At 35.6% G+C, this 16,039-nt stretch overlaps 2 protein-coding genes across 3 annotated transcripts; both read left to right on the plus strand.

Moving 5' to 3' along the window:
- Window positions 1-35: 35 nt before the first annotated feature.
- ntan1 (N-terminal asparagine amidase) lies at window positions 36-5,954 on the plus strand. The gene is made up of 10 exons (XM_028448121.1): window positions 36-249; window positions 1,537-1,639; window positions 2,094-2,159; window positions 2,258-2,366; window positions 2,461-2,534; window positions 3,124-3,177; window positions 3,256-3,309; window positions 3,404-3,501; window positions 4,094-4,207; window positions 4,507-5,954. Exons 1-10 carry the CDS (start codon window positions 169-171, stop codon window positions 4,675-4,677), a joined length of 924 nt encoding a protein of 307 aa, XP_028303922.1. The 5' UTR covers window positions 36-168; the 3' UTR covers window positions 4,678-5,954.
- A 689-nt stretch (window positions 5,955-6,643) lies between these two features.
- LOC114464074 (mpv17-like protein) lies at window positions 6,644-14,102 on the plus strand. 2 transcript variants are annotated; one of them, XR_003674145.1, is made up of 5 exons: window positions 6,644-7,194; window positions 11,517-11,587; window positions 11,742-11,771; window positions 12,833-12,982; window positions 13,159-13,260. XR_003674145.1 is itself a non-coding variant. In XM_028448131.1 (4 exons), exons 1-4 carry the CDS (start codon window positions 6,891-6,893, stop codon window positions 13,393-13,395), a joined length of 642 nt encoding a protein of 213 aa, XP_028303932.1. In that variant the 5' UTR covers window positions 6,644-6,890; the 3' UTR covers window positions 13,396-14,102. The 2 variants fall into 2 exon arrangements, 1 of the variants encoding a protein (XP_028303932.1); XM_028448131.1 differs by lacking the exon at window positions 12,833-12,982 and having other exon boundaries at window positions 13,159-14,102.
- Window positions 14,103-16,039: the final 1,937 nt, after the last annotated feature.

Here is a 16,039-nt window from a genome sequence, read left to right on the forward strand (position 1 = left end):
TGATCTCCCGGTGCGATAGGTGGCGCTGTTGTGCCACTGTGCTGCTCCTTTAACCACTGAAGAAGAAGGATAAGGAAGTCCTTTTTCTCCTATGTTATAAATAATAACATTGGTTCTTATATATGACACCAACAGTATGTGCTACAGTATGATAACCAGCTAAAGGACATGCCTTTGTTCATTCAAAGTAGAGAAGTGGACCACATTAACTCAACGAAGGAACTTTTCGACAGAAATCCGCATTTACAGGTTGGTTTTTCCTCATGTGTTTAAAGCTAGGACATGGTTTTTAAATCAGGTCCTCGAGGGCCACAATCCTGGTGGCTTTAGATGTTCATTTACTCATGAAGATCAGCATTAAAAGGCTGCAAAAGCGAGTTATAATGTCCAATATCATCAGTGCTCACAGGGGTTGATTTACCCCATTTAAAACCAGCTTTTCCACCCTGAAGACACCCCAAAATACAGTTAATTCAAAAGTAAATGTAAATGTATGTTTGTTTGAGTTTATAAATATATGTTAGTCAGAGAGACAGAGATGTTGGACACGTTTCTTTTAAATCAATCAGTCATTTAAGAATGGATATTTAACAGACATGAATTAGATAACCATAAATCAAACAAATCAACTTATTTGTTTTCACATTAATGATTAAAAGTGTACAATCAATGTGTTGGTGTAGGATTATTGATTAAGTTCTGAATGAAAGGGTTCTCAACTTTGGGGTCAGGTTGCCATTTAGGGTCTCATGACACTGGGAGGTGGTCGCCAGATGCCTTCAAGAAGCTAATTTTACCTTTTTTCTGCAACTTCACGAAACTTGCCATATATTAACCAATTGTCATCACTTTTTCTTGCCTTATTTTTGCCCTTTTTAATGCATTTTTGCTACATTACTCCCATTTCTGGCACTTCTCCATCAAATTTCATTACATTTTCATTACATTTTTTTCACCTTCAAGACATTTCAGCACTTATAAACCCTTTCCACCACTTTTCCTCCTAATGTCAAATATGTTGACCTGTCACTTTCAACCTCTTTTCACAATATTCCACCTTTATGATTTGTCATACCCAATATTTGCCATTTTAAACTAATTGTTCTAATATTGACAATTTGAACTCTTTTTTTTCTATTTTTTCTCTATGTTTTTAGTCACTCTAATTTCATTTGCAACTTTCAACCAATTTTTGTTGTTGTTTTTTAAAATCCCAGTTCACCTCATTTCCACAATTTTTTGGTCACTTTTAACCCATTTTTATTTCTGATTAAAACAAGGATTTACATCTTTAAGATGACTATATACTATGGCACAAATAATAAATAAACTTCCTAGATAACAGTGGATATTATTCAGATGAATTAATAAATGTGGTTATCACAGATTCATAGAACAATGGACCATCATTTTGCTGACTTTATGGAAAACTCTCTCCTTTTTCCCAGCTCGATAAATTGAATATGATCTGAGATTTGTGAAATTGAGGAACTGTTAGACATTTTAATCATAAGCTTGATTTTTTTTTGACTACAGGAAAATGCGCGAGCCTTTCGCTCCAAGCCGCTCGTTGTCGTGGATACCAAAGGCCTGCTATACATCCAGCAAAGAGAGTTTGCTGCAACAACTCCAGATGATGGTAAATAAGTAAAGAGTACTGATTTATGTACTTGATTGAAATTGTACTCAAATACAAGTAATTAATACATAAAATACTCAAGTACAATTAAAAAGTAGCTCAATTAATTTCACATCCCACGTTTATTTTTGGTAATAACTCTTGCTACTGTTCCCTTGCATACAGTAAACATCTCATGTATAAACTTAAAAAGGAAGAGGCCAAATTTACCACAATTGGAACCTAATTTATTTTCCACAAAGGCATCTGTATGAAATAAAAGGTTTGTCAAAATGTACAATTTTTTTTTTTAACAAAATAACACCAATGACTTTAATTAAAAATTAATAAAAATCCATAAAAGCAACTTAATTACAGTAACGTGTGTACTTGTAATCCATTACTTTCACCTCTGACTAAGATGAAAAAAAGGAAGAATGCATAAATATTATCCCAAACTGTTTTTTTCCCACAGATTGTGTGTCAGTTATTGGATCAGATGATGCCACCACCTGTCACTTGGTTGTGCTGCGACACACTGGTAAACTTGCTTTCACTAGAGAAATGCCTTTTTTATTTCAAGTGTGAAATGTTTTTTTTATGAAGGCTTTAATGATACATTTGTATTGTATTTTCTAGGAAGCGGAGCCGTCTGCCTTGCTCACTGTGACGGGTCCAGCACATGGTCTGAAGTGCCGCTCTTTGTGAGAACCGTCACATTGCTGAGCAGCGTCTGCAAAGAGGGCCGGTATGACACACACACACACACACACACACACACAGTCGGCGTGAGTGTCACGTTTATATTTCCTTTGACACCTCATGTTATTTCCGTCCCACAGACTGGAGCTCCACTTGGTCGGGGGCTTTAACGACGAGTCAAAAACATCGCATTCCCTCAGTCACAACATCCTGGGTAAAGTTTGACAACGTTGCCTCGTTTTTTTTTTTTTTTTTAAAGCAGTGGTTCATAACCTTTTTTTGGATCTTGATCCCATTTTGATTATCACAAATTTATAGCGACCCCCAAAGATAATTTACTTTCTAGAATTAATTTTCGATCGTGTTTTAAGATATATTTATATTTGGGAAAGTGAAAGTATAGAATTGTTGTTTAAGATTGTGTGTTGTTTTAATTTAAAAAGAATACTGAATAAAAACTTGAAAAAAGCAAAAAAAAAAAAAATTAGCAGTTTTTGTTTATTTGAAAATAATTTACTAGACATTTCAGGCGACCCCATTTGAGTTCAGCTCAGATATTTTTTATACTGTATAATATTTGAGCTGAATTTATATTTGAGAAAGTGAAAGTATAGAAATGTTTAAGATTGTGTGTTGTGTTTTAATTTGAAAATAATACATTTTTTTTTACCATTTTTAATCAGTACTGTACATTTCAGGCGACCCCACATGGTGTCTTGACCCCATGGTTGAAAAACCCTGTTTTATTGTGTTGTAGAACACAGAAGGCTCTGTAATAAACGCACCTTTTATACACTTCACAGCGGCTTTTCAAAAACAGAAAGAAGATATTCATCTGGAAACATGTTGCATTACAGGTGACTTTAAAGAGTTTTACAAAAATCTGAGTTTCAAACCAGATTTGGCTTCATTTATTTTTCTCTGCTCTGTGGTAGAAATGAACGACAGCGTCATCAATGGAACACACAGACCTGTGGTGTATGGAATTGGTGAGCAGTCAATGGGCTTCATGCAGGATTTAGATACTTTAATGACAGACATGTTCAATGAAACATGTTGTATTTTTATTCATCTATACTGTAGGTGTAGATGTGAAAACAGGAGAAGTGTTTCCCTCGTCGTTCTCTTACAAAGGGCCTGCGGAGGAGCTTCGAGCAGCACGGACCTTCTCTGGGGGTCAGGTACGTTCCACTGTGATTTATTTCTAGTTTATTTGTTCAGATGTGATTTTCTTTTCTTGTGGTAAAATATATCCTGAAATCATCATTAACATTCATCAAATCTTCAAGTACAAAAGTGCTATTTTACAAACTTTTTTGGTTTTTTAAATGGTTAACAAAAAAAATCTTATTTTTTATCTAAATGCAGACTGTGAAATTGCATTGGGCCTTATTAGCCAGTAGGGGGCACTGAAGCTAAATCCTAGGAGGAGAAATGTAGCAGCCTTCAGCCCTAATATATTGGAAAATAAATCTTGGATATAAAGATGACATTTATTTATTTATTTATTTATTTATTTATTATAATATGTATTAATGTATAATGTTTTTTTAAAGATAGGTTGTAATGGCTGTAGCCTGGTTAACTGGTCAAGTGCAATATAAAGTAACGGTTCATGAACCATTTGTAGAGGCTCAGATTTTCCTTTTTTAAAATTTCCTTATTCCTTTTCAAGGTGTACTTAATTCCGCGTTAATTTATAATTTCCCGTTCTGGTCCAATGACCGATGAGTTTTCAATTATTGTTTTTTTTTGGTTTTTTTCTTCTTGCAGATGGTTAACATTTACGACTCCAGTCGAAGACTCGTTAAAATTGATCCATGCAAGTGGTCTCCAAATCTAGATATTGGGTTCTGGCTTTCACAGAAAGATGACATCATTCTGAAGGTAAATAATATGGAACATCTTTGCACTTTATTAAAGTTCTTATTGATATTTTTTTTTTTTTCTTTACAACTGACAGAATGCAGGTTCACACTAATGTTGAGCAGTGTTCATATCTGGCATACAGTTTGCAGGTTGAGACTTTCTATTTGAAAATCCCATTTCTGATTAACTTTAATACAAAGCTTTCACTAATAAACATCTGAAACTAACAACCATGGTGATCGATGTTTTTTCTGCCATCTTTAATCAGTGATTGGGTTTGACTCACGTGTCTAAAAGGTTTGCTCTCTCTCCTGCAGTACTTGTCCACGTCTCCCATGGCTGAGCCACCACACTTTGTCCAGCACATGAAGTCCACCATCCGGTTCCTTCTAGAACATCCGAACTCTAGCATCCTATTCCCAGGGGGCCAACCACAGCTCTTCCAGAGGAATGACAATGGAGACTGGGAGACGGCCGTCCAACCATAGCGGCCTGCCTTTCACCCACACCTTTACATGGTATCTGACCATTGTCACCCACACTGTGCCCCCCATTCACCCTCATCTATTCATTGTGTCTTAACATGGAGCTAATCCTCCATCGGTGTGTTCATCATGTGTTGAATAGGTTTCATGACTCATCTGGCAGGTCCAATGGGTGTGGGAGTGGTCCCTCCTTAAACTTCCAGTTTCTACTTTACATATAAAGGTAGATTTGTGTCTTTATTATTGAATCCTCCAAAAAACTTTGCGATAAAAAAAAAATCACTTCAATCTGAAAAGCCCGTTTCAATCAAAAATAAATATTTTCAATCAACGAAAAATATGTTGATTTTAAAAAAAAAAAAAAAAAAGAGCTTTAAAACTTTTTTCATTCTAATCAAAGACAAAAAGTGTTCAAACGCAATTTTTGGGGGCTCAAATTTTATTTTGCATTCAAACACTTTTTTTGTTTGTTTGAAGTTTTCTTCATTCTTTTTTCATAATAAAGCAACAAATGTACTAGCTATAATATGGCCCAAATACAAAACCTTTTTAATCAAAGAAAAAAGTCTTCAAATGCAATCAATTGGGTCTCAATTTTTTTTTCTTCCCTTTTTTTCTTTGATTGAAAATATTTATTTTTGACTGAAAAGTATTTTTTGATTGAAGTGATTTTTTTTTAAATTTTTTTTTAAATTGAAATGTTTTATTATTATTGAATAATGAGGACACAAATCTACCTCCATACTTACACATCCTCCAGAAGGAAGGTACAATAAAAATGTGGTCGAAGACCAATTTATTTTTTGCTGTTGTTGATGATTAAAGGATTTGATATTAAGACATTTTTCCAAAGCGTAATTAGTTTACATTAATACAATCGCAAACTTGTCACAACAACAAACTCCTACTGAAAGCTTCCCTTTGCCTGTATTATCTTATTAGCAGGAACGCTAACTTCAAGTATCAAAAAAGCTTTAGATTTGCACCCAAAGCAGAAGAAAACTGATACACTTCTGGGAGTTATTAGCATAATAAAATGGTAATGGGCTGAAAACATTCTTAAACCTCTCAGAACTGTTGCGGTTTAAATTATTATATATGGGATATGAATTTTTCACACTGCTGTTTTTTGTTGTCTTATTTTGAATTTTGTCAATCATCTGAGAAATTATTCAACTGATTTGAAGTTTTTGAAGAACATTTATGGCCTTTTCATTTGTCGTGCTGTTTGAGATGTTGTGAATTGATATAAATATAAGAAACTGAAGAAATAAAATGGTATCTTTTCAGTAACTTTTTCATTAATTTTGGTCTTTTGTTGTCTCTTTGCTTTTGAAATAATTTGCTAATCATCAGTCAATCCTCTTAATACGTACAGATTAAAGCAGAGGTTGCCAACCTTTTTCGGGTCGTGACCCCAATTCTATGTCCGGTGACCCCAGATACAGTTTTTTTTCTAGAAATAGTTTTTGATCATGTTTATTAAAGTGTGCTATAAACAGAGTATTAGTGTGCCACCTCAGATGTTTTTATACTGCATTTTTTTAAACTAGATTTATATTTGAGAAAGTTTAAATATAGGATACAGACAGTTATTTGATATTTATTGTGTGTGATGTGTATTTGAAAAAAAAAAAAATTGAAAAACTTTTCATAAATAGAATTTTAATCCGTTTTTACTTTTTTTAATATATATATATATGTTATTATTATTATTATTATTATTATTATTATTATTATTTTAAATACTAATTAGGACATTTCAGGCGCCGACCCCAAGGTTGAAAAACACTGATTAAAGGCTCTTTATTCCGCACTATTAATAGTAATTTCTTAAAATCAAAGAACTCATTGAAAAACACTAAAATATGGATTAACTCTTTACTGTCTTGTCTTCTTTGCCCTGTGTTACGCAATCGTAGCCCCGCCCATGCGACGTAAAGTTACTATTCTGACGTAGAGAGGCACGTGAAAACGTACGCTGGAAGACAGCTGACAACGGACCGGACGGTGGGAAACTACTGACACTACAGTGCTGTTTCAGCTGACGGACGGTGTGTCAGTGTAGTTTTTAGCACTGTATGGTTTCATATGTCTCGTCAGAATAGAAAGGTGTTTATACTGCTGTAGAACATCACCGTTTTATTGAGATAAATGAGGCGTTCACTGTCCGTGGTATCATCGAGCTTCTTGGGTCGCGCACAGGGGCTGAAATAATGCGTCGGGCGTTCCTCAAACACGTCCGCCGGTATCCGTGGGTCACCAACGTCACCCTGTACGGCTGCCTGTTCGCCGGGGGGGACTTTGTTCACCAGTGGTTCTCTAGGGGGGAGAGGACGGACTGGAAACAGACGCGGAACGTGGCCGTGGTTGCGTTCAGTTTCCATGGTAACTTTAATTTCTTCTGGATGCGCTTCCTGGAGCGAAGGTTCCCCGGGAACTCAGTGAGGATGGTGATGAGGAAGCTGTTCCTGGACCAGACCATGGCGGCTCCGCTGGCCACCAGCGTCTTCTACACAGGTCTGTCTGTGCGTCACTCTGGAGACTTTGATTTACTATGCAAATATGACAGCCATACACACACACACACATATTAGTGGTGTAACGATACACAAAAATCACGGTTCGATACGTACCTCGGTATTGAGGTCACGGTTCGGTTCATTTTCGGTACAGTATGGAACAAAATGCAAAACATAAATTTGCTTGTTTATTCAAAACTTTAGTAAAGCAACAATGTATTTAACATTATTCACAATATGAAAATAAAGTTTAAAAAAAACATCCGCTGCTATAAAGACTCTGATGGCAGTTGTTACAGCTTTGGCCAGATCTGAATTGCTAGACAGAGGCTGCTTGAATGCCGAAGTCAGCTGCGTTTGCACTAAGAACGTTTTCTTTCTTGTTGCAGTGATATTCACACTCGGGTAGTGCCATTTCAAGTGAGTTAGCATGTTCGTCGTGTTCTCAGAAACATACCCGATCTCAGCTGAACAATGCCGGCACAGTACCCTCGCGACAGGGGAGGGTCCTCCAGCTCTAGTTTCTCGCTAGTGTTAGCTATGACATGCACGGGCTGCAGATGTAGCTGCAGGCGGAAGTAAACACACGCAACTTCCGTTCCGGGAACTCACCCGTGCACAACCCTGCACCGAACCGAACGTCCTGTACCAAAACGGTTCAATACAAATACATGTATTGTTATATATTGTTTTGTTTTTTTGTTTGTCGTTTTCTGCTTCTTGTTATTTATTTATTTTAATCTTTGCAGAAATTTTGTTTGGTTTTGGAATTTTGGTAATTTTTACCTATTTTTTGTATTTTTGTAATCAATTTGCATGTTTTGGGAGATATTTCATATATTTTTCGGAAATACATAAAATATGTGTTTTTATGTCTGTTGTCATTTTGTGAATTTTTAAAAAAGTTGTTTTTGAAGTCATCTTACGTTTTTTTTATGTTGCTTTCTGTGTTTTTGGAGACAATTTGTGTATCATGTGGATAATTTTTTGTTAAAACTTTTTTCTGTGTTTTTGAAGACATTTCACAGTCATTTTGTATTTATTTAGAGACTTGTATTTTTGTCTTTTTTTGTGGTCAATTTGTGTGTTTCTGGTTTAAGTACCATTTTTGTTGGTATTTTGTGTTTATTTTGACACTTGTGTATTTTTGTGGGGTTTTTTTTGTATTTTTGTAATCAGATTGTATGTTTTTGGAAACATTTCATTTATTTTTGTGAATAATTTTGTGTATTTCTGTTGTTGTTTTTTAAATAGCTATTTTTGGAGTCATTTTAGGTGTTTTTTATGAGTGTTATTACTTGGAAAATTTATTTAAACTTTTTTGTATTTTTTTTGTCAATTTCTGTGTTTATGGAGACATTTTTGCTTAATTTTGTAGTGATTTTGTTTTCATTTGGAGACATTTTGTGTATTTTTGTCATTTTTTTGTATTTTTGTATTCATTTGTATGTTTTTGGAAACATTGCATTTTTGTTAATCATTTTGTGTATTTCTTTCATTTTGTGAATTTTTTTTTTGAGTTGTTTTTTTTTGTCGCTCTGTGTGTCTCTAGATGAGACATTTTGTGTATTTGTTATAATTTTGAGAATTTTTTTTTAACCTTTTTTGTATTTTTCTTGTCAATGTGGATTTATTTTATGTTTTATTGTCGTTTTGTGTGTGTTTGGAGACATTTCTTGTGTTCTTGTCATGGGAATTTTTAACTACCTTTTGTATTTTTGTAGTCAATTTGTGTTATGTAAACATTTTGTATAATTTATTTTGTAATTTTGTGTTTATTTGGATACAGTTCATATGCTTATGCATGTTAAACACATCATATATAAAATCAGTGGTTCAATAATAATCAACTAATTGCACACACACACACGCACACACATGTCAACACGTATCTACAGTAGTTGGAGAAGGGACAGAATAAAGCAAAGCTTATCTAGTTCTGCCACTTCTCTATAGTGTCAAAAAAAACAATATATATTTATATATTGCTGCGGCAAACTACAATTCACTCCTCAATTTCTATTTTTATGGCAACAATTCAATAGAAAAAGAAAAAGGAAAGTGCAATATTCATCACAGCAGAAACCGAAGACCATTTAAGACGAGATACATTTCACATCTATGTTTCCGGTCATTCTGTGAGTGGTGAGCAGCAGCATGTGTGCAGTGGACTCGTCGAGGTGTACTTCAAAGGTTGTGGTATGTCTAGGACAAACAGGGCGGTCGATCGTACACAACAGCATTAAACTGAGTAGCAGTAAAGTAAATGGTTAACTTTCAAAACAAATCACATGACTGTCAATTTGTAACTTGACCCAGGCCTTCAGTCCGTGCATGTGTGTGTGTACTGTATATGTGTGCGCGCGTGCTCAGCAGTTGTTTGTCATCAAGGACACGTGGAAGTCATCACAGAGGAGACAATGACTGCATGGTGTTCTATTAGACTGAGCATAGTTTTATTTTTCCTTCTATATCCAATTATTTTGTGCATTTCTGCAGCCGATGTCATGTAACCTGAGTCTGAGTCAGGGTCAAACACACACAGGGTACATGAAACTACAAAGCTGGAGGCCACCAATAGGATGTGGACCAGTTGATGTCATTGTGACGCAACAACACACTGTGACTAGTGTCACATCAGTTCAGCAGTTTGATAATAAGCCCCGCCCACTGTAGTATTTGCATTGTTTTAGTACATTTTATTCACATTAGAGAACACTTTTTTTTTAAAAAGATAGCCTGTGGATTAGGGTTGTCAAACTCATTTTAGTTCAAGGTCCAAATAGGGACCAGTTTGATCACAAATGGGCTTTAGATTTTAAGCAGGAAAAGTAACCATTTCATCATTAAAGGTCCCATGTCATGCTATTTTTCATCCATCTTCTTTGTTCTAAAATCCTCTGTTTTAGCCTCTGAAAAGTCACTTTCTGAGCAACTCTATACAAACAGGCTGATCTGAGGCCTACTTATGCATATTCATGAGTGGGTGAGACACTGACTTCCTCCTCCCCGCACAGTGACGTATGCCCAGAGGAAGGCCCGCCCTCCTTCCACCCACTCCGTAGCCGAGCTCATGCTGCTTTATAAACTTGAGACAGAACGTGGGGGTGGGGCGTTCGCCGGTACATACATAGACTGTAGAAAACACATACATAGCACTGTGTGAAGGACGCTGAAATGCTCACCTTTGTGGGCGTGTCTGTTTACATGTCAATCACAGCAGAGAGCTTCCTGGAGGCGTGGCTTCTCCAGTTCAGTGCAGCGTCAAATTCGTCACCAAAGTGGGAACGAGTCATTAAATTGTAGCGAGGTGTTTGGGCTCACCCTGCAGTAAGAAAGGAGCAAATCACCCTTTAACTAACGATTGAGGGAATCAATGAAAAAACACTTTGTGCATGTGTATGAAGCCCTAATAACACTTTATGATGTTTAAAGCACAGAAAAGTTGATTTAGCGTAACATGGGCCCTTTAATGTGCCTAAGTTTGACTTTCTCCTACGAGCCGAATCGGATGCTCTGAAGGGCCAGATTTGGCCCCCGGGCCTTGAGTTTGACACATAATTTGTGGATGAAACTTCCTGCAAGTTCTTTTTGAATAATATGTGAAGGTTTTATTTATTCGGACAACTGTTTTTCAGGAAATTTACTTTGATCTCCTGGCTTTTCTATTGCCCACTGACAGTCTTTTTCAGAGGCATCTGCTAATTGTTCGCTTTGATTTTCCCTTGACTTCCGTGTGATAATTCCAGTTCTTTTTGTCTTCTTTTAGAATAATATGTTTAAGTTTCATTTATTCAGACAATTGTTCTTCAGGAAAATTACCTTGATCTCCTCACGTTTTGAATGTCCACTGCTAGTCTTCTTCAGAGGCGTCTGCTGATCGCTTTGATGTTTCGTTGACTTTCGTGTAATAATTCAAGCAAGTTTTTTTTCAATAATATGTTAAGGTTTCATTTTTTCAGACAACTGTTCTTCAGGCATAGCTGATCGCTTTGATGTCACTATGATCAAAGGGAAAAAAACCAAAGCAAGCAGCAGATGCCTCTGAAGAAGAATGGCAGCGGACAGTCAAAAAATATCAGGAGATCAAAGTAAATTTCCTGAAAAATAAATGAAACTTCAACATACTGTGGATAATGAGTCTGTTTAATCAGAAGCTTCAACCAACTAGTGTTACATTTTGCAGTCGTGACTTTATAACTGTGAAAATAGTTTATTTTTAGGCAATAGCGACATCTGTATGAGTAAAAGATGTCAGGATGTCCTTGTTTCCATGGTGATCACTGCACAGACTCCTCTCATGTGTTACTCGTCATCCAGGTGTTAGTTTGTTGGAGGGGAAAGAGGACATCTTTGAAGACTGGAGGGAGAAATTTCTCAACACGTACAGGGTGAGTGAAAGAAAACCAGTGAATTTGTTCATGCACGAGCTGTTTAACGTCCTCAGTTGTTGTGTTTTTGTGTGTGTTGTTTTTTCTTTATCATTTTAAAGACTTCAATGGTGAATGAAACATTGACTGCTGTGCTCTGTGTGTCTCTTTGCAGACGGGGCTCATGTTCTGGCCTTTCATGCAGGTAAAGAGGAATCTCCAAGCAGACAAAACACATTTTAGGGCATTTTAGACCAGAAGCATGTTGTCCATATGGTGTTGCTTTTATGAAATACATACAAATGTCTGACCAATCAGAGCCCTGGTAAATTCGGCTGGTTCTCTCTATAGGGCCTTGGAGCCAAATCCACCCCTTTATAGCATCCAAATCCACCCGCGCAGGAGAAAGTTAAAATGACAGTGAAAACATGAATCATTGTGTAATATCAATCAATTTAGTTAACTAATTCTCAACCCCTCCAAAATACATAAAATCACTAAAATGCCACAATATTTGCAAGGCCTTATTTTATTTTATTTTATTTTATTTTATTTTATTTTATTTTATTTTATTTTATTTTATTTTATTTTATTTTATTTTATTTTATTTTATTAACTCTCAATTTTTCCAAAATCAAGCCATTTTATATTAATCCAAAAAAACTCCCCTAAATAAATAAAATGTGGTCACTTTTTGTCTGCCTTTTGGAGAAGTAAAGTGATAAAGTATACAATGAAAACTATGAGCAAGTCTATTATATTCTATAAATACTGCAAATGTACATGTGTATCACGTGTAAGAAATAATTACAGACATATTTCACAGACTGGAGTATTTGGAGCTTTTACAATTAATGTATAAACCTAAAATCAGATTTAAAGCCTAATAAAACAATTATAACAAATGCCTATTATTCATATCTGAATTAATTGTTGTTTTTTATATTTAAAGCTGCCAGTGTCGATATTTTTTATGATCAAATAAAGACAATGTACGCCTCATGGATTAATACATCAAAGATTTTCTCTCAAAACAGATGTTAATGGTTGAAATTGTCTCTCGAAAGTTTGTTGTGATCTCCACATCCGACTGTGCATTGCATTGTGGGATGTGGAGTTCCGTAAATGAATGCATAGAAGTATTTTTACTTTATTCTTACTGTGATTTCGTGTGTTTCTTAACTAGACAAGGAGGACAGTGGTTTGCTTGACACCATTTTTGTTGTAGTTTGTAACCATAAGATGAACACGTTTTTCTCCTTTTAGTTTGTGGAATAAAAACACATGAAATGTGTTGAGAAGTCACTCGGGCTTAAACATCAGACATCTCAGTAGAAATGAAGTAAAAACACTTCTATGCATCCGTCTATCGGACTCCACATCCCACAATGCAATGGGCAAAACAATTTCAGCTGTGTACGTATTGTTTTTGGTAAATTTATTAATCAATTTTTTGTGAAAAAAAAAAAAAAATATGTCTGTGGTAAAAATGTTTTGTCTCCAGCAGCTTTAGTTTTTGCAATGATAATTGTCATTTTAATGCAAAAACTGATAAATTTAATAAAGTTCTTATGTGTATGTCTCTCTCCCAGTTCCTAAACTTTGCTTTAGTGCCCCTGTACATGCGGACCACCTTCACCGGCTGCTGCGCCTTCATCTGGGCCACATTTCTGTGCTTCTCACGTCAGAGCGGAGACGGAACAGCAGCTGCTGCTTTAGCCTGGATGTTTCCTCAAAAAGACGATGAAACAGAAGCCGAGACTAAGACGACAGGCTGTGAGGACAAGGTTGATGAGCCCAGAGCCCAAACTGCTACATCAAAGCCTTAAAACCAGTCTGTGCTGGTCTGAACTGGTGTGAGTGGATGACGTTGCAGCATCACTGCCAGGTCACAGCAGGTGCAGAACTCAGCAGGTTTTGTCCTATGCAGAACTCTTCAGGGAACAAGCACTGGAATGTACGTGCAGTGTTTGCAATATTTATACCAAAACCAGAAATATAAAAGCTTTGTAGAGTTTTGACAACCAAAAAAAGTCACAAACTATATCTTCCAAACATATTTTAAATAGGTTATTACCAATATCTACTCAGTTGATATTGGGGACGTCCAATCTTTATCAAAGCACCGGTTATTAGTGGGCAGGGTTCATTATATACAAGTGGAATGCTTGGTCCTCAAAGCCAGTTTTAGACAGTGAACAAAAGTAAAGATTTAAAGTGAGGCCACTGGAACATTTCTAGAGTGAGGATTGTTTTTTCCTTTGCAATAGTATTTTATTTTTATGTATTTATTTTGTAACTTTTGTGCAAACATCTTGCCTTGAAATTAAAGACCAAGCGCTGCACCATTCACACCATGAGGTCTGCAACTTTTATCACAGCGGAGGCCACAAAAATGTGATTGTATGTGATCTGATGGCCACATTATCATCATTCATGTCAGCATTTAGGATATTGACCAATCTGAGCAATAATGCTAATGGCTTTAGTTTGCATATGTTTGGAGTCTTTTTATGTGTTTTTGTTGTTTTGTGTATGTAGTTTAGTTGTCATTTTTTTAATATATTTGTGCTCTAGTTGTCATTTCATGTGTTTTTGGAGTCATTTTTGTTGTCCTTTGCATAATTTTCTGGCATTTTGTGTGTTTTTGTTGTCGTTTGGCATTTTGGAGTCATTTTGTGTATTTTTATTGTCCTTTTGTGTATTTTTCTGTCATTTTAGGTGTTCTTGGAGTAATTTTATGTATTTTTGTGCATTTGTTTTTTACTTTAGTGTATTTTTCAGTTGCTTTTGCAGTCATTTTTTGTGCATTTTTGTTGTCCTTTTTGCAGTTGTCTGTTATTTTGTGTGTTTTTGGAGTCATTTTCTTTTTCAATTTGTTGTCGTATTTATATGTTTTTCAGAATCAAAATCAGAAATGTTTTATTGGCCACGTACACTTTTTAAGACAGCACGAGGAATTTGACTTGGTAGTCAGTGCGCGGAACAAAAAACAAAGAAACAAGCCAGCAACAATAATAATAATAATGATAATGAGAAATAAAAAGGATGAGGGATAAATAAAGGATAGATGGAGAATAAAGGACAAATATATATATATATATATATATATATATATATATATATATATATACAGTGCAGCAGATAATGTCTTCATGGAGGTGGTGATCGGGGGGGGGGTTCCTGTTTTTGTGTCTAGAGGTTCTGGTCCTGATGGATCGAAACCTCCTTCCAGAGGAGAGACGTTGAAACAGTTTGTGACCGGGAGTCACTTTTGTGTATTTTTTTGTCCTTTTGTGTATTTTTCAGTGATTTTATGTGTTCAAGGAGTCATCTTGTGCATTTACTTCAGGAGCTGCGCAAAATTAGACCGAGGGCCGCATGTGGCCCCCAGGCTACCAGTTGCCCATGTTTGATACACACAATATTTAAGAGGTGCAACATATTATTATTATCACTGCATATTGCACTGAAAACCTTTTTTCTTCATGGTTTAAAGAGTAAAAAAGAAAATGTGCCCGATAAAGGATTGTTAACTAATGGACCCATGCTTTGTTAGTTAATGGTAAAATGACTTGAGACTTTTGGTTGTTTCAGTCAATGTTGGATGACTGACATTATATCTTTAAACCATTGGAAGGAATCATTTCATCTGTGCAGCTACAAATCTATCCAAGTGTCAAAAATTCTACCTGAATATTTAGATATCACTCTTTTTTTTTTGGGTGCGACTTGATCTTTTCAGGTCTGGTTTACTCTGTGGTACTTAGAAACCTTGAGTGTATGAGCAAATTGTGTTAAACACATTCCCAAATGTAGTTCTTCAACTGTTATTTAGGAATGTTAAAGAGCTCAATTAACAAATATATAATGAATTCCTACTTTGACAATGTTTTTAGTTTTTTTTTGTTTGTTTTTAGCCTGTAATTTACTAATGTGATGTACTGAAACTGACCTTGATTTGGTCTGCTATGCATTAACACATTTTAAACTTGAATGTCTCGATGCAGCCTGCATGATTTTGTACTTACTGTGGATGATCGCCCACGTTATTACGTCTACTGACTGTAATACTTGCACTCGCTTCACTTCCTCAACACAACACGTGTCAGGAAGGATTTGGATCAGAATGAAGTGTGAAATGAGTCACAGTGTCTGTTAGAAAGTGGATTTAGATGTTTATTAATCACTGACATGTAATCAAAATCCTCAAGGTTTTGGTGCTTTGAAAGAAATGTTGTTTATAGAGAATTGACTGTTGTTTGTGTTTCCACTTAGGGGCTATTTTTACTGCATTTGTTCATATACTGTGTATGTATCTGCTGAAATGTTTCTCTTTTTTGTTATAACAGTTATATACATAAGATGTTGGTCCTTTTTAAAGAACCAAAAGGGAAGTGTTTGGCATGGCACCACAAAAACACTTCCCGATTCACCAAGTAATGAATCCGTAGATATAGTGTTTGTATCTTT

This window comes from Gouania willdenowi, chromosome 1 (assembly GCF_900634775.1).
Source record: "Gouania willdenowi chromosome 1, fGouWil2.1, whole genome shotgun sequence".
In the NCBI taxonomy this organism is placed as follows: domain Eukaryota; kingdom Metazoa; phylum Chordata; class Actinopteri; order Blenniiformes; family Gobiesocidae; genus Gouania; species Gouania willdenowi.